Source organism: Mycetomoellerius zeteki, unplaced genomic scaffold (assembly GCF_001594055.1).
Source record: "Mycetomoellerius zeteki isolate Tzet28-1 unplaced genomic scaffold, Tzet1.0 scaffold31, whole genome shotgun sequence".
Taxonomy (NCBI): Eukaryota; Metazoa; Arthropoda; class Insecta; order Hymenoptera; family Formicidae; genus Mycetomoellerius; species Mycetomoellerius zeteki.
The window spans coordinates 917789-945747 of record NW_017257294.1 but is presented as its reverse complement, the minus strand read 5'-3'; the positions used below and the strand labels follow the sequence as shown (position 1 = coordinate 945747).

General features: G+C 35.7%; 5 protein-coding genes across 11 annotated transcripts in view; 2 read left to right on the top strand and 3 right to left on the bottom strand.

Moving 5' to 3' along the window:
• Window positions 1-12691, top strand: part of LOC108724683 (facilitated trehalose transporter Tret1) — a 19923-nt gene extending 7232 nt beyond the window's left edge. For all 3 annotated transcript variants that reach the window (XM_018451199.1, XM_018451200.1, XM_018451201.1), the window contains exons 2-3: window positions 10479-10795; window positions 11166-12691. In XM_018451199.1, coding sequence (XP_018306701.1) covers window positions 10479-10795; window positions 11166-12454 — 1606 coding nt within the window. In that variant the 3' untranslated portion in view covers window positions 12455-12691. The remainder of the gene's footprint in view (window positions 1-10478; window positions 10796-11165) is intronic.
• Window positions 12692-13466: 775 nt separating this feature from the next.
• On the bottom strand, window positions 13467-14856 carry LOC108724642 (uncharacterized). Its single transcript, XM_018451099.1, has 2 exons — window positions 14710-14856; window positions 13467-14175 (listed from the first exon to the last, which is right to left on the bottom strand). Exons 1-2 carry the CDS (start codon window positions 14762-14764, stop codon window positions 13514-13516), a joined length of 717 nt encoding a protein of 238 aa, XP_018306601.1. The 5' UTR covers window positions 14765-14856; the 3' UTR covers window positions 13467-13513.
• A 1053-nt stretch (window positions 14857-15909) lies between these two features.
• On the bottom strand, window positions 15910-17603 carry Prosbeta3 (proteasome subunit beta type-3). Its single transcript, XM_018451295.1, has 3 exons — window positions 17467-17603; window positions 16155-16720; window positions 15910-16066 (listed from the first exon to the last, which is right to left on the bottom strand). Exons 1-3 carry the CDS (start codon window positions 17467-17469, stop codon window positions 16018-16020), a joined length of 618 nt encoding a protein of 205 aa, XP_018306797.1. The 5' UTR covers window positions 17470-17603; the 3' UTR covers window positions 15910-16017.
• A 719-nt stretch (window positions 17604-18322) lies between these two features.
• Window positions 18323-22827, top strand: Cul2 (cullin 2). Of its 2 annotated transcripts, none has more exons than XM_018451288.1 (8): window positions 18323-18841; window positions 19614-19827; window positions 19902-20403; window positions 20495-20674; window positions 20749-20967; window positions 21049-21219; window positions 21307-22242; window positions 22327-22827. In XM_018451288.1, the coding sequence occupies exons 2-8, from the start codon at window positions 19709-19711 to the stop codon at window positions 22456-22458; spliced, it is 2259 nt and encodes a 752-aa protein (XP_018306790.1). In that variant the 5' UTR covers window positions 18323-18841; window positions 19614-19708; the 3' UTR covers window positions 22459-22827. The 2 variants fall into 2 exon arrangements, with proteins under 2 accessions (XP_018306790.1, XP_018306791.1); XM_018451289.1 differs by lacking the exon at window positions 18323-18841 and adding an exon at window positions 18874-19527.
• LOC108724719 (homeobox protein ARX) lies at window positions 22824-26564 on the bottom strand. 4 transcript variants are annotated; one of them, XM_018451291.1, is made up of 4 exons: window positions 26496-26564; window positions 24258-24497; window positions 23683-23885; window positions 22824-23591 (listed from the first exon to the last, which is right to left on the bottom strand). In XM_018451291.1, exons 2-4 carry the CDS (start codon window positions 24475-24477, stop codon window positions 23277-23279), a joined length of 738 nt encoding a protein of 245 aa, XP_018306793.1. In that variant the 5' UTR covers window positions 24478-24497; window positions 26496-26564; the 3' UTR covers window positions 22824-23276. The 4 variants fall into 4 exon arrangements, with proteins under 4 accessions (XP_018306793.1, XP_018306795.1, XP_018306796.1 ...); XM_018451293.1 differs by having other exon boundaries at window positions 23716-23885; XM_018451294.1 differs by having other exon boundaries at window positions 26492-26555.
• Between the last annotated feature and the right edge of the window lie 1395 nt (window positions 26565-27959).

Below are 27959 nucleotides of genomic sequence, written 5' to 3'. Positions count from 1 at the left end.
AAAAAAAAAAAAAAAAAAAAAACAGTCTTTACCAACCGATTGTGAGTCGCTTGTTGAGGCGTGTTTTGATTTCCATTGAGTGCTCCTTGGATGTCATTTCATCCTTCTTTAATGTTTGTTAAACAACAAGGATGACGTGACACCCGGGTGGGAATCCGAACATGCCCCTGGAAGGAACCCTTAGTGTACCTGCACATATATATACACGTACCAGAGAGAAACCTGAGAGAGGACATGAGTGCCTTTTTCCTGTAACCGCAAAATACCTTGTGCACTACAGTCTTCTGAAGAAGTGGATGTCAACATTATTCATTTTTTTTGCGATGCTCTTGATGGAAATAAATCGTTAAAGTTTTCACTAATTTGATAGATTTTAGTTATTTCAGCGATTTATTCCTATCAGTAGCTCGCAAAAAAGTGGATATTGTTGTGTTCCCCCCTAATATTTCTTGGTGCCCCCCCAATATTTTTCACAAGTCGGCGTTTATGTTCGATACGTTTGTTTATCTAATTTATTTAATTGTATCATCTATTATCGTCTAAAGATTAGATACGATAATTATTAACACGTATTTATTCATAATATATCTCGGCTTCATTTATATGATTAAAGAACTTGTCTCATTTTTTCTCCGCTTTCGTGAGGTGAGAATCGGGCAATTATAATAAATCGATGCTCATCGGAGATGGGATATTTTTATACTTGGGAAGAAGACGGTCGTAAAAGTTGCTACGTTGAGTTTATTCGCGCGCGATGATCGATTGCGACCTTGCGAGAAAAGGATGTATTAGTTAACAGCGGAATCGAGGTAAATGAAGCGGAAAAAATGCGAGTCGCGAACAATGACGGTGATGACGACGACGCTGCGTTGTTACTTTTCCACTTTGGCGATGATAATGCATCTCTCTCTCGTGAGAAAATCCTCTTCCTGCGTGAGTGTAAATTAATAATGATGATATTAAGCGATAATACAATGAGATCTGTGTCGTCGTTACTCGCAGTGACTTAGTGTGTCATAGCATGGAGAAACACAATTTATATTAAGAAGAGGTCTCGAAATACAAAGCTCCCGTTTAGAGAAGTAATTGACGGAAGATACTGAGAATAGTTATCGAGGTTGAAGTTTCTGACTTGTTAATTCTTAGGTCAGGAGCACAGATTCTTGCATAACGAATAACATATAAGGCATAAAAGAATCAATCAATTAGAGCCTTTTATTATGGAAAGGAAGGAAATAATAAAGATTTTGATTAGTTCATTTTCTTATGCAGTGTATTATGCAAGACTTTGTGCTCTCACCCTTAAACATCGAACGACTCTCCTTCCATTTTTTTTCCTCCATGATTTAGAATCATCTTCGAACGATGACGCGGATCTCGGTGCATAAAGTGATATTGAACTTTGGCGACACGAACTAGCAGGAAGAATGCGAAGATAATCTGCGTGATTTTAAAGCACTATTTCGAATCGTAACGATCGGAAAACACGACGCGTGTATTCATATGCAATTATATGATAAGATAAATGTATCAGTGAACAGTTGGTGGACATGACCTATAATTATTGAACGAAATGATAAAATTATAAATATTAATGTCTTTAATGGTAAGTACGACATTAAATAAATTCGTTGTTTATAAAAATTTAATAAGAATTTATTTAGCCGATTATAATTAAGAATTTATAGAGCCATGTATATCATTAAAAGCTTAATATTTAAAATATTTGCCATTTTGTTCAATAATTGGGTCGCATGTGCACCAACCAGTACATTTACCTTGTGTGATATAATAAGCGTTAACACGTCTGTCTCTTCTCTCCCCTTTCGATGCTTCTTTTGAACGATGCCTCGGAGGCCTGTGAAGTCAATTGATCACTAATGCAATAAAATTTCGATGGAAACACTCTATATTTCGCAACGCGTTACAATGGTGCTGTCGTTTTCTGAGACGATTTACAGTCGCTGTCTCCTCGCCCGTATTTACTTTTGTTGAAGTGGCGTGATGTAATTAGGCTATTAATAACAGAGACACGTCCGCGCGTTTGTCGGTCGAATGCAACGTTCACTGAGAGATGCAGTTCGCGCGTGTGCATACACGTATGTGCATTACACTTGAACCTTCGCATGCAAATCAGCGTGAACACGAAAATAATCGCGCGAGCAATTATTTGCCGTGTCGAGCCAGAATTTGCGAATCCGCTTGATACACTGAAAAAAAGATTGGCTGCTGCAGTAAATTAGATGGTAAAATATGGCATAGCATTTTTAATTGGTTGCAGCAGCCAATTTTTGGTTGCGTTAGCCTATCTGCAATGTCAGGATAGGATTTCGATAGATTAACACAACCAAAAATTGACTGCTGCAACCAATTAAAAATGCTATGCCATATTTTACCATCTAATTTACTGCAGCAGCCAATCTTTTTTTCAGTGTACGTCTACGTGAATCGTTAGGCTGGCTTAGGAAATTTTTGAGTTCATCAGCTGATCGAATCCCGTTCAATCGCGCTGTATTCAATCTTTTGTCTTTATTTCAAAACTACATTGTGGTATAACAGAAATTTTCCAAGTCTATTAATAGTCATATAACAGAGAGTTTCAAGAACCCATCTGCAGCCAATTAAAACGCTTAAAAAATTTGTCGTATGACAAGTGTAATGCCAATTTAATAATGTATCAAGTATATAATCTCTGCCAAAACGGCTGAAATGAAATACTTTCCATATAAAAATGAATATTATATATCGTGTAAAACAGTTTAATAAGATCAATAATTATATTTAACAATTTTATAATTTAAATAAAAATTTTCTCATTTTTTATCGTAATTATTTTTTAAAAACATGTTTAATTCTTATTGAAATAAAATTTCGATGGAAACACTATATTTCGCAACGCGTTAATGATGCTGCCGTTTTCTGAGACGATTTACAGTCGCTATATATTTACATCCTTAAATCTTGTGAGCCTAGTATAATAATCTCCGTAATTTTTTGAATGTTTTTTGTTAATGTCTTATCAAGGTTTTCGAATTAATATTTACGTATTAAGCGTATCGCTTGATAGGAGCTAAAATTATTTTATTTTAAATTTCTCTCGAGCCCATGTTTTCGCAAATAACCAATATCATGTTATATGAAGATAGAGTAATCGCGTGGAACAACGCGACGTTTACTTAATCATTCCGAAACCGAAAACATAACCAGGCCTCGAGTCTCGGGCAGCATCTGTTCCAAATGTTCTATGTATATAACGTCATGCGGTTTTTTTCATGATTATACACCTTTTCTTTGTCCATCTCTTAATATCCACTTCTATAATTACTAACGCTAATACGTACTTCATGCATTATTTAAAAAGCAATATGAATTTTTGAAACTTTCGACATCTTTAATTATCTTTATTATTTTGCAAACTTAAAAAAAATATAAAAATATTTTATGCAACATATATATGTTTATGCGAAAATGTATAATCTAAGCATTTACTGAGTCAAACGATAGCGGGAATGCATTCTGTTACACATCAATATAAGTAAACAGTGATCACGCGCGCGATATGTGTATAACAGAATACCTAAAGAAATATTAATATTTTTTTTATTGAGCGGAATTAGCCAACAATAATTTTTATACATTTCACTTTTATGCTTTTTGAACAGCATGCCGATTATTATTTACTCTTGAAACATACATAAACAGAACGATTTTGCTAAAGTATCTAAAAATTTAGCTAGATATACCGATCTGAAAATAATTTTATTAGATCATCAAAATATTTAGATAGGACACTTAAATTGATTATTAGAATGTCAAAAAGATGTCAATATTTATATTCATTCTAGATTTTATTAGTCATCTCAGCACAGTGAATCATTTCGCTTTCTGGCGGAAGCATAGATGAAGGCTATCTCCGGATTGTCGCTTTGTTCGTGTTCGCTGCAGAATAACTAACATACCTAACGTTTGAGATTCCGCGGAAAATTCCGTCGAGACGCGATGAAGGGGGACTTCGTGTACGAGACCAGCATCCGATGGAAAATCTTGCGAAATCCTTCTTGTATTCTAATTCGGTTACTTGAACGAACGATACCCTTGAAGTGTCGTCTCCGCACGGCCTTCATATTCAAAGTCAAGGTGTTGCAGCCAAGGGTGCAACACAAAGAGAAATACGGTCCAATAACACGTTGAATCGTCACGAGACCGCTTGAATTGTCCGCCGAGACAGTAGCAATGATGTTCTTTGTTGACAAGAATGTCAGTCTGACGTCTAGAAGTTATTCTTCTGTAACTCGGCAGACATTCAAAGATCATAAAACTTAACGACCGAATTCCAGACGAATTTTACGAACAAACCGCTAATTGCGACGAATTGTATACCTCTTGTGATTAAAAAAAGAAACAAAAACTGTACCTCACCTAGAAAAGAAATTTTGTATAAAGTATTACCAAAGAATTATTCGATTGTAGATTTCTCTTCGATTGAAGAACAATGAAAGCATATAAAAAATATGACTGCATTGTATCTCATATCTATACTCGCAGGTTTACGTTAGTTTGATTTACAGTAGATTTCTCAATTTCGAGTTTGGAAATTCGCTTTGGAAATAATAAGTCTTCGGATATATATTCTACAATTTTTTCTTCGTTATAATTAGAACTGCATATAATATACAGGGTGTCCCATAATTCATCTGATAACGCTCGTGGTAGAGCGGACTAAACTGATTCGAAAAGTTCTCTACTATTTTGTAATTTTCGCAATAGTTAACAAGATATTAATTATACTAAAAATTGTCGAATATTGGTCGTCAATAATTTTTTTCTCAAATATTATCAATTTTACAAAAAAAACTGTAAGAGATAAAAATTGTTTATTTTCTTCTCATAGAACTCTAAGAATTTTTTCAGAATTTTTTATCAACTTTTTAGTACTACATTTTCTTATTTTTACCATCATGAGAAAATACGGTATTAAAAAATTCTGAAAAAATTCTCAGAAAGTCAGAACTTTATGAGAAGAAAATAAACCATTTTGTCTGTTACAATTTTTCTATAAAGTTGATAGCATTTGAGAAAAAAATTATTGAAGACCAATATTCGGCCATTTTTAGTAATTAATATCTTGTTAACTATTGCGGAAATTGCAAAATGGTAGAGGACTTTTCGACTCAGTTTAATCCGCTCTATATCTGCCTAGCGTTGTCAGGTGAATTACGGGACACCCTATATATTAACGTTATTATAAATTATATTATTATTGTTATTATATATAAATTATCGTGACTGTTTCGATAGAATTCCAATAATACACAGCGGTGTGAATGGACGCCGGGAACTTTGTTGATATAGAATTCATCAACAAAGATCGCAGCTGCGCGGCGAAAACAACGTTACTCAAGTCCGCGGGTACATTCGCATGCGTATGTAAGTTTGGCTTTTATCCAAACGACTGGATTCGTATTGCAAAAGTCCGGAACATGCGCTGGATCCGATATGCAAACTTCGGCAATCATCTGAAACAGAAATAGCTTCTTTTATTTATGATAATCTGACCGACTCACGTTGCAAACTCGTGACACGCGAACGGCATCGTTAACTTGATAAATTATTAAAACGCCGGAGAAACCGAGGTCGATAATTTAAATACGCCTCGAACTCAGTATAAAAATAAAAAGGAAATTATTAATAAGTAAACGCGATAAAAGCGCAAATATACTTTCTAAAATTGTATCTCATTCTAAATAGTGAAATCTGACTTTTAAAGATTGAAAATTGAACTACTCTTTTTCAAGACTGGCTCAATTTTCACTCTTTAAAGTGAGACTCCAAAGAACTCAGAGAGTTCAATTTTCATTAATTAACTCACATATGTATCTGCAAGTAATAAGTTAATATGCTTGTCGATCTCTCAAAAACAAATACAATTGTTAATATACATAATTGTTAATACAGGTGCGCGTAAAAGTACTATCGGAGATCGATTCGCATGGTTATGCAATACGACCAGGGCTGAGTATTTGAAATATTTCTACTTAAAACATAGTTTTTATAATAAAAGTGTATTTTATGTTTTGTATTTCAGCGGTGCACATGAAAGTATTACGTATTTTGTATTTAAAATTGAAAGATTAAAACTTCTATTTTGTATTTCGTAATTTAAATAATAAGATTAATCATTATTAGTATTTAAAATATTAATATTTAAAATACAAAATACTTTTAATCTTTCGTTATTAATAGTGAAATACAAAATAGAAGATACAATTATCTTACAAATACCGTTTTTAAAATAACAGTAGCTACTTCAAATACATGCCAGCCCTGAATAGGAGAAAGTGGGGGAACTGTGCGGGTAATTGTGCGCATCCTGATTTGGTACTTTTCCAATGGATGAAGACGGTGAAATTTTTACGCAGGAGATCGTCCTCTTAAGATATAACTACAAAGATACGACGTAAATACGTTGCTAACCAGAGAAATACAAAAAAGTGAAATAACATCTTTTCTTGTTATTTTAGCTGTTCAGAAAATAAGGTGGTAAGTTCGTATTTTTAATTTGTTTGTTTAAAGTTGCATACGTTATTGAAGTATGTTATTACATGCGTCTTTTGAGCTGTTTTTTATTAAGTTTGGTTAAGAAATAAAAGTTGAAGTAATCGTATTTCATATCGAGTCAGGTCGCGGCGGGCAACAATGCGCAAGCGTTTTGAAATGCACACAATTACACATCTTTCATATACTATATGACTAGCACTAATTCTTTCGTTTTTTCTTTGCATTATTATTTTGTTTTGCCGTTTTATCTTGCTAAAGTCTATGTTCATTATTATTATTATATTAGTTTTGTATTTTTGCTTAATATATATAATATATATTTAAAATATATTTAATATATATTTATGTTGCAATATAATAAATATATTTTCTGATTTCTTTGTCAACATTCTATAATTCATTCATTTCTTACGACTTTTGCTTTGCGCACAATTACTCGACGCGCGAGAAATTTTTTCGCTTTTCCGTTTTTTCCTTTTTGCCAAATATAACTTTATTGAATGAAAATCTGTTCGATATGAGGATACGTATGGAATGGTAGAAGAATGTTTATAGTTTCTATTTCTCCATACTTATATTGCTTTGAACTTGGAAAATCATTCCAGGACAATAAATTTCCCTTAGGTGCGCACAATTCACCCACTTTCTCTTACGACCATCCAAGGAACATACAAAAATCAACGAAAAACCAAAATGACGTCAAAAAGACTTTATTTTGATGCTTAAAGTCAATAAACAGTAAAATTTTGTAATTAAAAATCATCATTTTGACGTCCAAGTAAGTCATTTTGGCTTTCTCTTGACTTGGTGTGTTCCTTGGGCAACGGTTCGTCGACTCCTTAATCTTTTCTGTAATCATGGTAAATAATTTCTCGCGTACACATCACGTAAGGAAATTCTTTTCCTCACAAGTCACACACATGAACAGAATTATTGCTCGTGCCCGATAAACAAACGGAAGAGGCAAAAACGTATCGCTGTTTTATCACAAATTTACATTACAAGACCTTCGTGGTGATTATGGCCTTTTTTTTATTTATCTTTCCTTTTTTTACGACCTTACATTTTTTTGCCATTATTGCTCCTCCATGTAAAATTAAGAATTATCGACGAAATTCTGGAATGGATGAAAACGAGGAATAATGAGTCCCTTTGTTATCGAAGATCAACGTAATATGTATACACGTCGAATCGATTCTTTGTGACATGAGTTTCCTTTCATTTTAAAGGTCGTAATACATGATGATTGTATCATCCAGGCGCACAGCCTTGCTAGAAACTGCGAGAAACTCTACGATAGCTCTTCTTCTCTCTTGTCAAGATTTTTCTTTCGCGTTCTTCGTGCAAACTAGGCATTGTCCTTTCAACAGTAACGCTGTTGTGCAGTGTTTGCAAATGCAAAATATTTTAAATACATATTCTACATATATATTTTAGCGTATATTCGTATGGAAAAAAAATATTCTTTTCATTAGGAACTAGACGAATTATAGCAACAACTCCTCAAGTTGTCTATATTGTACTATATTTTTTCTATTTTTCCATTTGTCTAGTTTTATCTATTACAGACTGGAATGATTCTTTGTATTAGATGCTTTATTTAATATTATTTCTGTTAATCATTGTTATTTTGTAATATTATTATTTTATAATAATTATAATGATTGTATAATATCAATATTATTATTTTATTTTATTATATTGACTTTAAACTTTTATTAATAGTTTTAATTTAAACGTTTAATTATTATTATTATTAAACGTTTGAAACGGAGAGTATACTGTAAATATTTGTACATTTATATCACAAAAATATAAACGTTTGTACACAGTCAAAGTGTTTGATTATTATTATTATTCTCGGTTAATATTAGAATTGCCGATAACGTCATTTTGATTCCGCTAATCATTTCAATTTTTTTCTTTTTAGTATTAGATCCACAGTAGAGAATATTGAAAATATGTGAATGTAATACAAATGCACAACTACGTATAAAAAAAGCTTTATCGGTCTGAGCTGGATTTTAAATAACATTCTGTTTAAAATAACATTTTAAACAAAATTCTGTAAGGCTTTACTTTCCCTTCGGGATTAACGTCGGATTTACTGACGGGATATATGAGGAGATTGTCAGGAGGAAATGATTGTCAGGATAGGTGACCACACACACACGTTTCTGTTCTTAATCTCCTTTTATTATGCACAGGTTAGACGTCCGACTTGTTCGGCGTCTGTACAACGACTCAACCTGTGCATAATAAATTAGTGTTTAAATTACTTAGTTTTTTAAGATGCTTATTTCCATCAATGTCATTAAATTACTTGTTAATTTAATTTGTGATATTATCTCAATTCAGTTTAGGATTGTGTTTCAAGATTGAAAACGATTTCGACACGCAGTTTGCACAGAACTCGATATGTATCTATATGATTCATATCGATATGTATCTATATAATTCACATTGAAATATTTAACACTAAAATCCAATTCAGACCGATGAGGTTTTTTGTTATTAGTAGCGGACGTTTTGTTTGTAATATAAATAATTCTAACGATACAAATATATAATATCGAAATAACTTTTCATTAACCGAAAATAAGAATTATAGAAAATTACCAAATGGGCACTTTCGAAATTCTAACGAAATACCATCGGCGGTTCTAGTGTTCCCTGACGAAAATAAGAATTAGATACAATTTTTATTTTCGCTAGATTTAAACGAATTAGAGATTATCAAAATAATTATTAGAATATATCTCTAAGACGCTTGTGCGACAACGTCCCTAAACTGAATGCGGAACATTTAGGTCGGATTTAATTTTAGTGTCATCAAATCCGAGCCAAATTTGCAGCCAACAACGACATGCTTTTACGACAAGGGATTTTGAGGCTCATTACCGATCATTATTGACAAAATGATCTCTCTTCATTAGCGTGGAAAATTCCGCACATTATACTTTACAACATTTGGCGTCTGCCGTGTTATCTGCTGTGACGAAAATAAATTGTTATCTTTCCGTCGAACTAAATAAATAATAATAAGTCAATGTTTATATCGCTCTCTCTTGCAATGCTCGCTCCTCAAATTATTAAAGTTTTATCGTGTACTTGCGTGTATTATTCTCAGAACGATTTCGACGAATGAATGCTGAAAATCTAATGGGCTTTCTACAATAAGCCTAGTTTTAAATCTTAAGTCATAAGAAATTGATCACCAATTATAGTCGGTTATTCTTCTCGCATTTGACTGTGATTGGTCAATTTCTCATGGCTTAAGACTAAGATAATGGCTTCTTGTAAAAAGCCTATTATGGGCTTTCTACAATAAACTGTTACTTAAGTTTTAAGTCTTAAATCGTAAGGAATTAACCAATCACAATCGAATGTGAGAAGAATAACCGACTATGGTTTGTCAATTTCTTACGCCTTAAAATTTAAGCTTAGTTAATAGCTTGTTGTAGAAAGCCCATTACGTATTGTCCGAATCGATTCTCATCGACTTCGCACGTGAATAGCTCGAGCGTGCAGATACATACAATTTTCCACGTTTAACAATTACGGTAATACGTCACTGCATATTTTATTATCGTTCGATACCTCTGCATTTTAACGAAAATTAATAAATAATGCTTGTGTAATCGAACTTTCTGTCTAATCACCATGTAATTTGCATTACACGTAACCTTGCGCTTGTCCCTCACTTCGTTATACATAAATATTCCAGTAAGCGCGATAATGAATATCGCGAATGCGAAAAATTTCGCTCCCATCGTTAACTTTCCGCGTGTGTATGTGTGGAACGCGACACGTACTCAGCCGTCTAGATAACATATAAATAATAGTGCACTACAGCTATAGCATATACATACATTCGAGTTGTTTACCCGTTGTGTAATTAATAATCATTCCTCTTATAGAAAAAATAGCGATACGCAAGACCCGGAGAAGGCGACGCTGGTGAACTCGACGTTGCTTCCGAAAATCCAGCCGTCCGTGCTGCTCAATGATGAGAGGACGAATCTGGCAAACGGCGCCGTCCCAAAGGGCGATCCTGAGGATGGCCGACCGCCCAGGGGTAGCGCCATCAGACAAGTCTTGGCCGCCCTGGTTGCTCAGCTCGGTACCATCAACACGGGCATGACATTCGGCTTCTCTGCCATCGCTTTGCCGCAGCTCCAGGAGCCAGACAGCATCATTCCCATCAAGGAGGGATCGACGGAGGAATCGTGGATAGGTAAGTCGTTGAGGAGGATTTAAAGTCTACAATTTCTTCCGAGATATTTTCTTTCCAGTCAACACAAATTAAAAGTAATATAACATCAATGTTATAATTCGCACTCAGCAATATAAATGTAATACAATTGGTGACTATACATCCTTTACTTTTAATCTTTTGTAAAGGAAAGTCCTTTATTTCGGATAGCTTGTCCTTTAGATTTATCTATTTATTTTTTCAAAACTCAATTTTGTCCTTTATTTTAACATTATGATGTTATATTACCGGTATATATTACTTTTAGTTAGTGTCGATTTTTTTCTTCTAAAATTTTATTCTTACGGAAAAAATGTATTAATTCTCATCGGTTTCTTCTTTTTTCTTACAGCTAGCATGTCCTCTATTGGCACGCCGATCGGTTGCTTGATGTCCGGCTACATGATGGACATGTTCGGCAGAAAGCGTTCACTTATCATCACGGAGATCCCGGCGGTACTCGGATGGCTGCTAATTACATTCGCGACCGATATACACATGATATATGCTGGTCGTTTCTTCGTCGGTCTAGGATCTGGTATGGTGGGTGCACCAGCCCGCGTCTACACAAGCGAGGTGACACAACCACATCTACGAGGAATGCTGATCGCGCTTGCGAGCGTCGGTGTCAGCACAGGAGTTCTGATAGAATACGCTCTAGGAAGTATAGTTACATGGAACGTCTGCGCCGCTATCAGTGGTATTGTGCCATTTACCGCATTGGTGTTGATGTTCTTCTTCCCGGAGACCCCATCCTACCTCATATCGCGCAGCAAACCAGACCAGGCCAAGAAGGCGCTACAGAAATTCCGCGGCAGTACTTACAACGTGAATCAGGAAATGGAGACGTTGGTTGAGTTCTCTAACAAGAACAACATCAAACGACTCACCGGCTTTCGGGAGATCATGTGCGCTGTGCTAAAACCCAACGCGCTCAAACCTTTCGCCCTGCTGTTTCTGTACTTCTTGATATACCAATGGTCAGGCACCAACGTTATAACTTTTTACGCCGTCGAGATCTTTAAAGACTCGGGAGCAAGTATGAACAAATATTTAGCGGCGGTTATACTGGGAATAGTCAGGCTCACCTCTACTATCGTCGCTTGCGTCCTATGTAGAAGATGCGGCAGGAGACCGCTCACAATGGTATCCTCCATCGGATGCGGACTTTCTATGGTAGGATTAGGTGGATATATGTGGTTGAAAAATTACTGGGTCGAGAATGATCTTCCAATCGTCGCCACATGGATCCCCGTCATGTGCATATTCTTATACACCATCACTTGCACTTTGGGTTTCCTAGTGATTCCGTGGGTGATGATAGGCGAGGTTTATCCCGTGCAAGTACGCGGTATTATCGGTGGACTTACTACTATGTGCGCGCATTCGTTTATCTTCATGGTAGTTAAAACTTATCCGTTCCTGGCCAGCGTACTCACTCGCCACGGTACATTCATTCTCTACGGTTGTATATCTTTGTTTGGCACGATATACTTCTACATATGCCTTCCGGAAACTAAAGATAGAACGTTACAAGAGATTGAGGACTATTTCTCTGGTAGAAGCAATGCTCTGATGACCGGTAGAATGAGTAACAAGCCAAAGGTTTTAGAAATTAAAAAAGGCCAGATATTACCGTGAAAGGGAGGACCATTTTTAATTGTAGAAATTTTGCAATGTGGCTTATTTTGAAAGAATTATTTTAGTTAGAAAAAAAAGCATTTGCTTGTTAGCGACTAAGAATGTTATTTACTTTTATAAAGACAATGAAATGGGCAAGTACTTTAAAACTTTGACGTTTGCTTTGTGACAAATACCTTAGAAGATAAAATATTTTTAGACAAACGATGAAAAGATAAAACAAAATATAAAGACAAAACAAGAAAATATATATACGTTATAATTTTAAAATATTATCAAAGAAGTTTTTAGAGACAAAATGTTATATTATTTTATAGCATGTATTTGTTTACAAAGCATGAAAATGATTAATTATATGCAATTAGCAGACATTAACATTTTCATAATCTTAAGCCACACACGAGATATTATTTGAACAAAGTAGTAAATATAAATTTTAATTTTAATGTCTCAATTTTCCTCCTGAAGATGTAAAACACAAGAGACCAATTATGTCTTGACAACTTAATTAACAGAGTATGTATGATTAAAAAAGTGATGCTATTTATTAAATCATAGTATTAAACTGTAATATGTGCTATGTGTAATGACAGCTTAATGGGAGTTGTAAGCATAAGACAAATACGAAATTATAAAGAGCATCCTATGGAATTATTTTATAAATTCATGAAGGTATCTTGCATGTCAATACACAACTAATAATGTAGAACCAAATAAAAAGTTTCCAAACATATATTTATTAAAAAGAGCAGTAGATTAAGTATCAGTTGTTATAATCATGTACAAAAAACCAAAATCATAATGAATGAAGATAAAGTTTCATCTGTTACAAATGCCTTAATGCGATCGTTATATATGAAAGCTTTGATGAATGAATGACTGTATAAGTAATTTATTTTTTATAAGAAAGTAAATCTATTTGTGTGTTTAATCCTGTTTTTCTTTTAATTACCCCCTTTTTTTTCAGGGACAAATATTATTTATTTTTTTAATATAAATTACAAAAAGAACCATAATTACCATTCTAATAAAACTTTATTGCCACAACTTATACATAAATTATAAGGTTAAACGAGGTTTATTACGTTTAGCCTCCTTTTTTGCTCTTTTCTCATCCAAAAATTGTTTAATCATCTCAGCAGGCAAAATCTCACCTCTGAAAGTTCTTGGTAATATCTTCTTATTCAAGATACTTAATCTCTCCTTGACATACTCCTCAGCATCAAACGTTTCTGCTTCTTTAACTTTGGCAATTAGTTCAGTTTGAAACAATTTCTCAGTCCTCTGTCTTCTCTTCAGCCTTACCTTTTCCAATATAAATTTCATCTTCTTGCGCAACTTCCTTCGTCTGTGTTTCTTCATTTTCTTACGCCTGATTCTTATCATATTTACCGCCTGTTTCTCTATGATTCTTTCATTCGTAGGTAAATCTAGAGACTTTTCTAGCATAGGTGAATCATATTGAATGGGCAAACGGTTCGTAGGCTCTTGCAATGGAGGAATCAAAGTGGTAGTAGGAATTTCAATAATATTTCTTATTAAATCTCCTCTCGTAGGCATTCCAAAATCTATATTAAGTGTTCGCGGTATAAATTTTATGTTGTACATCGACCCTGTACCACACTGCATGCAATTATCAGACGTTAAATGAGAAATTATATTTGCATTGCAGTTGGATTGTTGTGTCGAATACCTTGCAGCAGCAGCAGCGGTAGTAGTACCTGAAATAGACAAGAATAGAGAAATTAAATTATTTACAAATATATTATTTCATATTTACTTATAATATACAATAATTTAAACAGTATGTTCTATTTTAACAATAATCTAATATGTATATGTATACATTTATCACCTTTACTTCAAAAGTGATTTAAGACTAAAAGAACATGATTTATAAGTTATTATCATAAATTATTCAAGTAAATATTACTTTGTCAATCATCAAAAGTAATTAACGTCATAAAAAATTGTCATAACGTAAAAAAAAAGTTTTTTAAGAGTTATAAAACGAAAATGACAAAAATGACGTTTGATCGTGTTATTCTTTTGCCGATATTATTCGATTAGTCAATTATTTTCTGTCAAATTGAAGAATAGTTTTCCGTTTTTCTGGGAAACTTCATTTTTTGAGTTGTGCCACTTTTGAAGTAAGGAATATACAGGTACATATTTGCTTATAAAGTAGATAGCAATGCTAGGTTATAATTGTTTCACACACAATTACATAAATCTCAATTATTGAAGGTACATACTTATTCTGCTCACTGCAATTTTGCGAAATGTAGCACATAATGTATTAATCGACATTGTAGTGATAAAGTTTTCGCAGATAATATAAGTTTTTTCGCAATTACACCACACACATCATGCGTTCAAGATACATTCTCCATTTTTTGTTCTCGAACTGAACTGATTGAACTGTACTGTCTGTACTTAGTTGACTTGAGTATCAGATTACAGATGGCGACATCGTCGCGTCGCAACAAATAAAATAAAATTATAAGTGCTTATTTTGTCTAATTAGAGAATTTTTTATCAAATTAACTATAAAAAATAATTTTAATCAGGAAAGATGAAATATAAAAATGTCATGAAAAAGCAGAAGAAGTGACGAACAATTAAAGAGCAAAAATTAAAAAAAATTAATTTTTAAGATATTAAAGGGTTGGGAAGTAAAGTTACTTATAACTAAGTAAGTTACTTATAATTATAGTTACAGTTACTTTTTTTCAGTAACTGTAACTTAACTTAGTTATATTTCTTCCAATAACTAGTAACTAATTTAACAATTACTTTTACAGTTTATATTTTAAACTTACTTGTCAATTTAACGTGATTAAAATCTGAATACTGATTAAGGCTACGGTCCACTTGATGCTACAAATGCTTCGAAGTATTTTTTGATTAGTCAGTTTGTAAAATTCTTTCTTTCGATTGGTCAATCAAATGCTTTGAAGCATTTGTAGCGCTAAGGGTGCGTTCCACTTAACATCCGCAACGCTTGCGTGTATTATTTCATTGTTTAATATCTGTAACAACAAGGATAAAGTGATACAAGCGTTGTAGACGTAAATGGAACGCACCCTGTTTTGGAACGCAGCCCAGAGAGAGTATTTTATTATTTCGTCCGTTATTTGAATTATCTCGCGTATATTCCCGCGAAATTAAAGGAATTTTTAAATAAAATTGTATTGTAAATGTAAATTATTTTTTTCTTTAATAGCCCTAATAATATCGATGTCACTCATATTATTCTGTCATAACTAAAAAGTAACTAAAAAGTTACTTTTTAGTAACTGTAACGAGTTAATTTTTAGTCTCGGTAACTTGGAACTGTAATTAGTTACTTTTGAAAGAAAAAACCTGTAACTGTAACTAGTTACTTTTATAAAGTAACTTTCCCAACCCTGAATAATATTAAATATCAAGACATTAAAATAGTATTAGGGGTTTAGTTTATTACAAGTTATTTGTAAGTTTCTGTTTATATTTCTTAGACTTAATTACAACAATAATTATGAAATTTTTGTCGCACATATTGATATAAAAGATGAATGCATTTAATCCATTCGCGTTTTTACAGTCCTTTTCGTGACCTTATCCTTTTCTCTGAAACCAAATATATACATTTAATTTACGCAATGTATATTAATATAAGTATCAATCGCATTTGTACTAATCCTATCATGATACTTACATTATATAAACAACGGCACCCCATCCAGATATTGCGTCCCGATCGAATGCATTGACTAAAGCTTGACTGACAGTCTCGAATAGTTCTTCAGGCCCCAAATTAGGCTCATAAAGCGACTCACACATGCCGTAAAGTTGCTCCGTACACGTTCCACCCACCACAAAGTCCTCGGCCATATTTCTGGAGCCTATCAGGTCCATGTTGCAGATGAACGGCTCAAATGTGACTGGATCCAGTCCGGCGACTATAGGTTCCACGAAATACGGCCCGAATCTCCTCTCATACAGGAGATTTGAGATCATAGCGGTGAACGTTTTTGGATGAATCTTTCGATTCTCCTTTAGTTCGTATAGATTCAGGCGGAAGCGCAACCTCTCCATGACTGTCTGGGTGTCAGTGGCAAGACCGGGCAGGCTGACATACAAATGCGGTCCCATCTCATAGATCTTCTGGAAGTCGCACGTTATCGTCTGCGCCTGTATACCGAATCTGCGATCGGCTGCTATGGCCACGCAGTTCTTACCCTTCATGGCTATCACAGCGCCACCATTATACGCAAGGATGCTCTACAAAAAAAGAACAAATATGTTGAAATACTCTTTAAATTCTTTGAGATAGTACTTTACTCTAAAGAGTAAAGATTGAGCTAGTCTTGAAAAAATGGCCCAATTATCAATCTTTAAAAGTCAGATTTTATTCTTCAGAGATTCATTCTACAAATTTTAAAGAGTACACAAGAAAGCTATTCATAGCACGAGGACATCCTAAAGACATCCAGAAGACGTCTCTATATCCTGAAAACATTCTCGAGACATTCTTAAGGCTGATATTATATTTATCATGATAAATTTTTCAAGGTTATTGAGTGACTACTCTCTAAATTCTTGGAATCTCAATTTTCAATCTTTAAGAGTAAGATTTCATTCTTCAGAGTAAAATTTTCATTAAAAAATTTTAGAAAGCAGAATAGAAGGATAAGAATTGACTAGAACAGAGAAATAGGTCAGAGAGATAGGATAGAGAGATAGGATAGAAAGATACGAGAACTTTTGTATTCTGCAGTTAATTAACTCGCTTGAAAAATTGTTGTATAACAGATGTAATATTAACCTTAAAGTGTGCTGAATGGGATGATGTGAAAATTATTATTTGTCTCAAAGGTAATTGTCATTGGTATATTGACAGCAACTTAACCTCTAGTTGTAGATAATTGTCCATTACTTTGTGGGCTTGTAGTTGCGATTACAAGAAATTAGACTACGAGACAATGCGACAAAGTGTAAGGAATACTTTTTAACGAATAAACACTTACCATCTTTTCGTATAAATATCTAACACCTCACAATCCAAAACGTCAATCAGACAGTCGGCCAGGACGCGTCGAAGTGCTAGTCACGACCACGAGTTATAAACGATATAGAAGCGTGAACGTATCGCGAGATTCGCGAGCTAAATGTAAAAGTCCAATTAAATAAAAGTGGGAAGAGGAAACAACGTAACGAGTTTCACAAATTTGTGATGTTCATGCGATCATGTGATTTTTTAATCAATGTATAATCGTTCTATGAAATAATTCATGCATAGAAATCGAAAATTATCGGAATAAACAGAAAATAAAAAGCTGTTATATTAGCATTAATATAGAAAATGATCAATTTGAGTATAGCTGTATTATGTTCTTGTGTTTTTAATTAATAGACAATTTTTAATTAATAGACAATTTTTAATTAATAGACAGAGATATATAGGGTCAGATACTTTCTGATATGGAAATGAAAAAGGATGCACATTTCTTTCTAAAATCAAGGAAAGCAATTGCTTCTCTTCTTTTTTTCCCATCTTCTTGTAGAAATTTAATACGTATAGTACTATATAATTAATTAATAATTTATTTTAAATATTAACAGTACTGTTAATAGTACAATTAAATAAGTGCAGATTAATTGACCAGTTATAGTTAACAATTATTGATACTAAAAATAAGTGATAACTTCTCAGTATTATTATTAATTTTTATAACGATAGTTAATTCTGTTTGATACTCAAAATAAATATGATTAATTGATCTCCACCAATATTAGATCAAATTCATTATTGATGTGAATCAATAAAATTATAAAAGTTCTAATACTTGTTCACTTTTGTAATTTTCACCTTATTTCAAGAAACACAATCGACGCAATCGACTCTCTGACGTCTGACTTTCTATCGCCCTCTCTTATACTAGTGCTGTCTTCACGCTTGCGATCTACCTATATAGATCCGTGGCCACGTGATTTACGTATCGCGCTGTCAATGGCACGACGTCTGACGTGCGGGTGCCACACATATGACAGCGAATGAAAATCGTGCGTTGCGCGCTCGCGCACACGCACGAAGAGAGCATGGCCGCGCGATGTTATTGAGGATTCAACGCGCGATCGAGCACGGGGGTACACGGGAGAGTGCACTGCGAGTCCGAGAATTTCGAGCAAAACTGTGATCGCGGTTAGGGAAGGGAACGGACGACGATCATCGGTGACACGAGCGTGCGAGGTCAAAGTCGTAAGCGGAAGGAAAAAGGGAGCAGCGCGGAGGCGACGGGAGCTACGGACGGAAAATGCACTCGGCGTATCGCCGCGAGTGCCATGCATCGTCCCGTCGCGGCAGCGAGTGCCTCGCGCCCCCGCCCCAAAAATAAACGGCCGGTACGTTTCGTCACCACGTCGGCCACAGGGAAGAAGGAACCACGCGTAGCTCGCGTCTCGGTGGTTCGCGTAACCTCCCGCGCTAAATTCTTTGGTTAGGCCGACCCGCGGCACGCGGTCCATCTGGAGCCGAGTGCCGAGCCAGTCAGCTGTGTCGTACCTGCCCCCCCAATGGCGGGTACACGCGTGTAGTCCCACGCGCGACGGTCCCCCGACTCCGCCACGTCCCGAGCGTCGGAGGAAAAAACGACACGTCCCCCTTTGTTCGAATCGATATTTCGTAACGCGTGCACCGAGCACACGCTCGTACACATCGCACGCCTCCGTCAGTGGCAGCGTGACGACCACGCACCATTACATTCGAGATTTTCATTTCTAACGGACGAATGTTTACGTATGACTCGCCAAGGTTGTTTAGAGTTTGAAGATTCACGCGGAGAGTGTCACCTTGCCGCGTAAAGTTACGAGTAGCGGGGAGATTTAGAACGGCCGTGAGATGTGCGTATGTGTGTGTATACGCGTGTGGTGTATTTTACTTTTACGTTATTTTTAAACCGACGATGTACAAAACACACGAACAAAGCCGTGTAAACTCAGTCTCTCTCTGTACTTCGAAAGATCATTCTTGGGATGTACCCTCGATTGGGATTGCTTTTGTTAGAACATCGAGCGATTCGTTGATTCTTGTACAAGTCAAGCTTCTAACTATATTTGAATGTGTGTCACAAATCCTGTATGTAAATATAATATGAGTGACTTTGCTATTTTGCAGGTTTATGGTGTACAGTGAGTGCACTTCTCTGTGGAATTAACAAGTTATTGTTATTGTGATCAAGTTATCAAAGGGTTTGTGGATCAAAGGGAAGGATGTCACTAAAACCCAAGAGAGTGGATTTTAATAAAACATGGCATGTACTGCAAGAGACTATCAAGGGAGTGATAACGTTAGCAAATATCCCACGTGCTATATGGAACGATAGATTTAGGTATGAAATCTGACAATTATTTTACATCTCATTAATATAGAAAAGTGTATATCGAGTGTATATTATGATTGCAGCGATGTTTATTCTTTATGCGTTGCGTATCCTGAACCTCTAGCAGATCGTTTGTATGATGAGACAAAGAGGTTTTTGGTTAACCATGTAGACCATTTGCTAGTACAGGTCAACTCGTATAATGACAAGTGGGAGCTGCTTCCTGCGTATTATCGCGCTTGGACAGAGTACTCGCAAGGCATCGACTATTTGCATAGCTTGTACTTATACCTCAATCAGCAACACATTAAAAAGCAAAAGCTCTCCGAGGCAGAACTCATCTATGGCACGAGTTTGCACAATAGAGAAGAAGAGTGCCAGGAGCAGATGGAGATTGGCGAACTAGGTTTGGACATTTGGAAGAAAAAGATGATAATACCACTTAAGAAAAAACTCGTTTCTCTTCTACTTACGTGTATCGACGCCGATAGAGATTCAAAATTGCTTGCCCCGACCGATGTTATTTGTGGTGTCATAGAAAGTTTTGTTCGGGTAGAAGATCACAAGATGAAGGGAAAATTAAACGTAATTGATTACACAAATTTTTGTTTTTATAAGCAAAGAGAGGGTTTTTTTTTATTTTTAAGTTTTTACTAAATTATATTATATTTTTTAGTTGTATCAAGAAATTTTCGAAGAACCATTTTTGAAGGCTAGTGGAGAATTTTACACAGCGGAAGCGTCATCGTTGTTGCAGCAATCAGACGTTACGCGTTATATAGAAAAAGTAACGTGGAGACTTGCTCAAGAAGAGGCACGTGCTTATAAGTTCCTTCACAAAAGTTCTGTAGCAAAAGTGCGTTATCGTTTTTCATCTATGTTAGAAGTAACTATAGAATGGATATATACAACAGTAATATTCTGTTGCAGATCAGAGCATGTTGTGAAGATAAAATGGTAGCTGCACACGTAGATTTACTACATTCAGAAGCAGAATTGATGATAAAGAATGAGAGCAGACGAGATTTGGCTCTTCTTTATCCATTATTAAGGTCTTTGCCAGGAGGTTTAGATCCACTTGTGCAACATCTTACTCGTCACATTACACTGCAAGGATTACAAGCAATCGGACCTTTGCAAGGAGAAAATGTAATAACAAAATATTTAAAAGTACTAAAATATATGAATTTATACAATTTTATGGAAAAACACGAACTTTTCTTATTTCAGGTATACATACAGTTTGTGGAGAATATGTTAAATGTACATTCGAAATATTCCGAAATGATTAAGGAAGTGTTCAATTCAGATCAAAGTTTTGTAGGTGCTCTCGATAAAGCTTGCTCCGCCATCGTAAATTACAGGCCCGCTCCGAAGCAGCCAGTTCGAGCACCAGAATTGGTAAATCATTTAAAAATAATGATATTTTTAATTTAGGATACGGTTTTTATTGATAAGTTACAATAATAATGTGTATCTTTCACTTAGCTGGCGAGGTATTGCGACATCCTACTGAAAAAGTCTCCCAGAACCGCCTCCGAAAGTGAAATCGAGGACAAACTGAAACGCTCCATAACCGTGTTCAAGTACGTTGATGATAAGGACGTGTTCCAAAAATTCTATTCGCGTATGTTGGCGAAGCGATTAATACATCAGCAGTCGCAATCAATGGATGCCGAGGAGATGATGATCGATGATCTGAAACGGGCGTGTGGTTATGAGTTCACGAATAAGCTCCATCGCATGTTCACGGATATGTCCGTCTCAGCGGATCTCAACGCGAAGTTTATCGCGACCTTACGGGAAGGCGATGGAGAGAATCAATTGGGTACCGGTTTCACGGTTAAAGTGTTGCAAGCTGGTGCTTGGCCACTTGGTCTACCGCCTTCGCCCGGCCCGTTCCACGTTCCACAGCAACTGGAGAAATCCGTCCAGGCTTTTGAGGCGTTCTATCACATGCAGTTTAGCGGTCGGAAGCTTACGTGGCTGCACCATCTGAGTCAAGGCGAGCTCAAATTTAATTATTTGAAGAAACCGTATTTGGTCACTGTGCAAACGTATCAAATGGCATTGCTGTTGCTTTTTGAGCATTGTGATACGATACCATGCAAAGAAGCGGCTGCCTCGTTACGTCTATCGCATGATCAGCTAATGAAGCATGCCGCTAGCCTTGTGGATTGTAAGATCCTCACTAAGTCCAACAACGGCGAATTGGAGGAGGATACTATTCTCACGCTCAATTTTAGTTACTCCAACAAGAGAACCAAGTTTCGCGTGACTGGAGTGTTACAGCGAGACGCGCCACAGGATGCAGAGGCCACACATCGCAGTGTAGACGAAGACAGGAAGATGTTCTTGCAGGCGGCTATAGTTCGCATCATGAAAAGTCGCAAGCTATTAAAACACAATCAGCTCATACAGGAGGTGAGTTGGGAGTTTCGAGAGTACAATACAAGCGCACGATAATTGCCTTGCGTAGTGATGTTTAATTTAATTCTATTGTTTCAGGTGTTGAGTCAATCAAAAGTTACTTTCGCACCTTCTATCGGAATGATTAAAAAGTGCATTGAAACGCTAATAGATAAACAGTATATCGAACGTACGCCAAATAGTGCGGACGAGTACTCGTACATTGCGTAACCTTTTAACGTCTGTCACTAATTTATTTCACTTGAGATGCGTCCCAAACATCGTTCTGTTAAAAGTTAACAGATCTCTCACCGACAAGGCTATATAATAAAAACTTTATTCGTTGTTCGACTAATTACCTTCGATGTTCATTGAAATTTTCGAGGATAATTAGTCATAGAAAAAGAGAAAAACACTATTGAAGAAAGGAAATGAACTCTCAAATAATGATTTGAAAGATTGGGAAAAGCATCTTAGATCGCTTATTCGCTCCTAGGATCAATTAATTAATAAATACCTTAATTAATTTACTGACTTGTAACATATGCACACTGAATAAAAGTTGACGTTACTATTTTATATTGGAGTAACACGTCTCGCAAAGAGTAATTTTGTACATAACATAAATATTTATTACTTTTCCTTTAATAGAATCTACTTGTCTGTGAAAGAAACAGACACTCTATTATATATACATCTTTCCTCTTACAAAATGTATATAAGACCATCTTTATGAATATGATTGCGACTTTTCTCATCGACGAATGATAGGTCGTTAATATATAATAAGGCCCCGAATGGTCATTCTTTAAATAATGTATGCATTCGTACAATCATTAATATAAAAATCCTAATTTCGTCATAAAAACTTCATTCGTTGTTCGACAAGCAGTAGCCTTCCTATGCTTTACGCGCGCAATATACATTCTCTAGTTAAAATTATATTGCAAGTTATTTTAGTAATAATACTAATCGCGTAACTTCTCAGAAAGCATGGAACGTTATCCAAATTACAAACAATATATTATATATATGTATTCTTAATATTATTAGGAACGTGGAGGTTTTAATTGTAACAATTCAGGATCGAGCAGTGGATTATTGTCAGTTTCTGTCTCCGTTAGTTTGTTCATGTTGTTCACGATAAGAGACGATGCGCTATCTGTGTTGTAAGGAGAAAAACCCGTCCATTCCATGCCAAGATATATAGGACTGCACGGTGATTCCAATACCAAGTGATCCGAGTGCTGCGATTGTTGCTGCACTTCTTGACAATCCGGTGGTAAGTGCGATGTCATATGAGTTGCAATTTTACATTGCTTTTCCTGCTTGCGCCATTTTGCTCTCCGATTTTGGAACCACACCTATTTGCAAGGAAATTAATAATGACACCAGTTCTTTTAACCAGATACTCCAAGTACATACAATTCTATTAGGAAGACATGCAGAAATTACTTGTACTCTAGCTTCTGTCAGTTGGATACGAACTGCGAGTTCTTCCCGAAAGAACACATCGGGATAATGGGTCTTCTGAAAAGCACGTTCCAACTCCTCCAGCTGAAAATTGGAAAATGTGGTGCGGTACCTACGCTGCTTTCTTTTGCCGATGACGCAGGATGATCTCTCTTCGCTTTCAGGGCCAGTCGAGAAATCGTATGCTACAAGAAGATACAGTTTATTCGTCGTGACAATATTCTTCCGACGAAATCGTCTTGATACATGACGTTACATAAGAACGTCGAAATATAAATAACGTTCGTTAGTCTCAATGCGGTACGAGAATCCACGACGCGATTCGCTCAGATTTTATGCCGCAATGTTCCGCAGGTACGTCGGAGCAAATACTTCATAACTGTTAAACTGATTACCGCTAACTCTATTTAAGAAAAAGGATTGACTGCGGATCCATTTAATGCACTTAGCAATAACTTAATTGAACGACACTCTACTCCAACTTGGGATATACCATCAGCGGAGACAAGCGGTTAATTAAATCAAATCCGGGTTGACACACAGTGTCGTGTACTTACAGAATTTTGCAGGGAAGCAGATGGAAGTAGATTGCGCGCCGCCGATTAGACCAGTCAGGGCGGTTGACTGTAGATCGTCACTCTGATTGACGTCGTCGGAGACATTCGTTGATGATGCCACGATCGCACCGGCTGATACCAGTGGATCGCGTGGCGTGCCGACCAGAAATAGCTGCCTGCCGCTCTCATTTCCGCTCTCGTCTTCGTCGTTCAGATCCATCCCACGAGAACTTCTCCTCCCTGAGGGAAGTCGCGAAGTCGAGTATAATTGAATTAATCGCGCGCGAAACAAAGCGCGCGATACGATGTTGAAGTTCAATTAACAAGAAGTTCGTTTGCATTCAAGCTAACTGCGTGGTGATTCCTCGGCGTTTCCTCGTCCTCTTCTTTAGAGGTTTTTTTTCCTTTCCTTACACTTGTATAACGTATATAAACGGAGTAGGGGACAGAGTATACTCAAAGTGAACTCCCTCAAGGGATGTGGTGAAGCCTAAAAAATGTGTTGCTTGTACACCACTAATCAATAGCGTACGACTGTTATAGTACGTCCGTACGACGAAGAAAGTTGTATATCTCTCGTTTACTTTATGACGAATCAACTTTGTGTATTTACAATTGCGTTTTGCAATTTTAAAATCGCATTTTTATGATCAACAACTGGTCTTTCCTTCGATTAATTGAGACTGAAAACATAACAGCTTCACATACACTGATAGTGAGATGTATAGAATTATATTAAAATTCTGATCTTTTTAAAATCAATAATTTAAGGGATTCATTAATGATATAAATATACAATAATAAACGAATTATTAAGACCGTATATGTGACAACAAGTAAGAGTTTTAATGCCTATTACGATCGAAGCTGTATCTTAGATGCTTTTAAATCATTTCTAGTGAATTTATATACTAAATATGTAGTTATTTGAACTGCGCGCCGAAATGATTTTTCGAACTTATAAACGCAAACAAACTACTATAGTAATATCACAAATTGATAAGCAATTTAATAATTTGATAATTTAATGCTCAATCTGGTATCCTATTAGAAAGATGTTAATGTACTGAAAAATATTATAATTCAATGAGGCGTCGAGTGGCTTGCCGCTCTGTGCGATTAACTCGTGATCTGTAGATCCGGGTTCAATCCCACCTGCGCTCACATACGCGATTTTTCGTGTTTAAGGAACCAAAAATGACTCCATCTGGTGACTAAGACACTTTTAATCACGCCGTTCAGATCCGGCGTTAAACTGTAGGTCTCATATATCAAAGACAAGGATATATGTATGGATCCTTCAAGAGAGTTCTCCTATGCTGAGTTTCTGATTCCCACCCATGTCACCCAGATATCACTCCATCCTTGTTATTTATCCTTGTTGTTAAATGTTAAACAAGAATGGCATGACACTCGGGGAGCACCCGCGTGGGAATCCGAACACGCTCCTAGGTGTGGATATTAAGTTAATGATCTCATATCAAAAATAGTACAAAATCAAGACGTAGGCCTCGTCCCTTCTTGGGATGTTGAGCTGTAGAATGAATGAATTAATTATAAGTCACGTTTTTACGTTTATTCAAGAATGAAAAACAACTAAAAAGTCTCTGTTCTGGAAGTCGTTATTGTTAAATATAAGAGATACAGACTTGAGTAGTAGATACTAAGAAATCATTGTCGAAGAATTATGATGTTATTATGATTTATGATTTCTATTACGTTGTTGCAGTTTACTATATTTTAGACGCATTTATAATTTTGTATCAATTGCGTAAATCTCTCTCTAAGAATGTAAATTTATATTCTTAGAGAAAGATTTACGCAATTGATACAAAATTATAGTTTTATCAGTGACATTTTTCAAATAGGGCCTGATGCATGTAAAATTATGTTTATTAATTAATTTATGATATTTATCAATATCATTTTGTTAATGTATACATAGTAAGTGTCTAATATCAAAGGATAAAAAACGTTCAGTTTGTAAGACTTTCACGTGTTCTATTTTTGTATAGGGTCTCTGTTCACGTTGATTGATCCTAAGTTATGTACAATTAGGACCGTTAGGAAATCACCTTATTGTTAGACGCAGAACAAACGGACTCGACTGGTAGACACTAAGAGATCGTCGTCAAAGAATTTTGTTTCTATTATGACGTTGCCGCTATTCGTAAAGGAAAACATACACAATTAATCAATAGATAAGCGATAAAACACCAAGGATGAATCTTTACTTACTTTAGTATATTCGCTGACATCATTGGACTCTCTGGTAATGCCAAGATCAAGCTCTTCCATGTGATAGAGGTGTCGGGTCCAACAGGTCCAAACTCAAAGAACAATTCTTCCAGGCAACGCTCTTTGAACAGTACCTTCTGTTCTAGGCGAAACCTCTCCATTTTTTCTATAGAGCTGAAGTTTATCTTCCTTTGTACCTTGCGACATTGCAGGATCTTTTTCGGTACACGTGCTTCATGTTCTACATCAGATGAAGACCTACAATCAAGCAAAGAACCAAGGATTTCAATCTGTCATCCTTCAATGATGTATCTAGAAAATCAGCCTTACTCACAAGTCTTTGTTACTCTCCCAGAGAATTTCCTCACTGTCGGCGTCGCATAGTTCCATCCAATTACTGACGGAATCATAATTAAGGAGACACATTCGTTCATATAAATTCACTTTGTCGTCAAATCGACGTTCTAAAAAGATCTTTTTTTTTTATAGCTGCACTGTTATAATATTAACGTTTTAAATAAAATAAGTAATATTAAATGAAAATCGACCGAAAAATGATCAACACAAATAAAGCGAAAGCCTTGTTTAATCAAGACAGATCTTGGTGCCTAATATTTTAAATTTTACTATTTTGAAATGAAATAAGCATACAAATAGTCATAAAAGAGAAAAAAGAAAAAAAAATGAAAAGGAACTCAGTTACAAAAAACATCGTCAGAAATGTTCGGATTTGATGTTTCGTTCTAACCTAAAAACTGCCACGTGATTGCGTAACAGTTGCGCTTAAATTAAATTTTAAAGGATACATCTGGAAACCTTTGAGGATATTCTCCCCACGAGACGACATACTTAGGCACGATCACAGAAAAGACGGAATTGACACGATTATACAAAATGATTTACGCCGAAATTATAACATCGATGTTATGAAACTGGCCAATCATAGCTGTTCCTCTGAAGAATGGAATGACTGTAATTTGCAAATTTCCTACATCGATGTTACAACTTGTAATCTATCCGTGTAACGTAAACATTGATCCTGGAATCTGCGAATCACTTTGAAATGTAAACACTGGCGAGCATTGATGCAGCTGCGCAGGCGCAGCGGTCATGGTCAGTAAAAAAACTAACAGGAACCGAAAAAAACTAATAGCGTTTTCCCTTGGGATACATTGGGTGCGTTCAGCAGAACGTTTGTTTTGCAACTGTTGGAAGTTTCCTTCGCGCTAATTGGATCATATTTTTAGATCTAGAAGAATGGTCCTATCTCAGCAGACAATCATAAAACGGTTGCAAAACTGTTGAGTCTGCTGAACGCAGCTATTGGGCGCGTTCAAGTTGACAAAGCGGCTAGCCTGCTCGCCAAGCAAATGATCATAATTGGTTGTTACTTATAGATCCAACCAATCATATTCAATCGCTCGGTAAGCATGCCTAGCCGCTTTGCCATCTTGAACTCGCCCA

What these genes read in the sequence shown, in the direction of transcription:
- LOC108724642 (XM_018451099.1), bottom strand. Translation starts at nt 14,764, where the DNA reads ATGTCGATTAATACATTATGTGCTACATTTCGCAAAATTGCAGTGAGC. An exon ending in AATTGCAGTGAGCAGAATAA is followed by an intron (nt 14,176 to 14,709) that starts GTATGTACCTTC and finishes TGTCTATTTCAG; the next exon opens with GTACTACTACCGCTGCTGCT.
- Prosbeta3 (XM_018451295.1), bottom strand. An exon ending in GGTGCCGTTGTTTATATAAT is followed by an intron (nt 16,067 to 16,154) that starts GTAAGTATCATG and finishes ATTTGGTTTCAG; the next exon opens with AGAAAAGGATAAGGTCACGA.
- Cul2 (XM_018451288.1), top strand. Translation starts at nt 19,709, where the DNA reads ATGTCACTAAAACCCAAGAGAGTGGATTTTAATAAAACATGGCATGTA. An exon ending in GACCTTTGCAAGGAGAAAAT is followed by an intron (nt 20,968 to 21,048) that starts GTAATAACAAAA and finishes TTCTTATTTCAG; the next exon opens with GTATACATACAGTTTGTGGA. An exon ending in ACAATCAGCTCATACAGGAG is followed by an intron (nt 22,243 to 22,326) that starts GTGAGTTGGGAG and finishes CTATTGTTTCAG; the next exon opens with GTGTTGAGTCAATCAAAAGT.
- LOC108724719 (XM_018451294.1), bottom strand. Translation starts at nt 26,555, where the DNA reads ATGGAAGAGCTTGATCTTGGCATTACCAGAGAGTCCAATGATGTCAGC. An exon ending in CAGCGAATATACTAAAGTAA is followed by an intron (nt 24,498 to 26,491) that starts GTAAAGATTCAT and finishes GACTTCCCTCAG; the next exon opens with GGAGGAGAAGTTCTCGTGGG. An exon ending in TGACAGAAGCTAGAGTACAA is followed by an intron (nt 23,592 to 23,682) that starts GTAATTTCTGCA and finishes CCTTGCAAATAG; the next exon opens with GTGTGGTTCCAAAATCGGAG.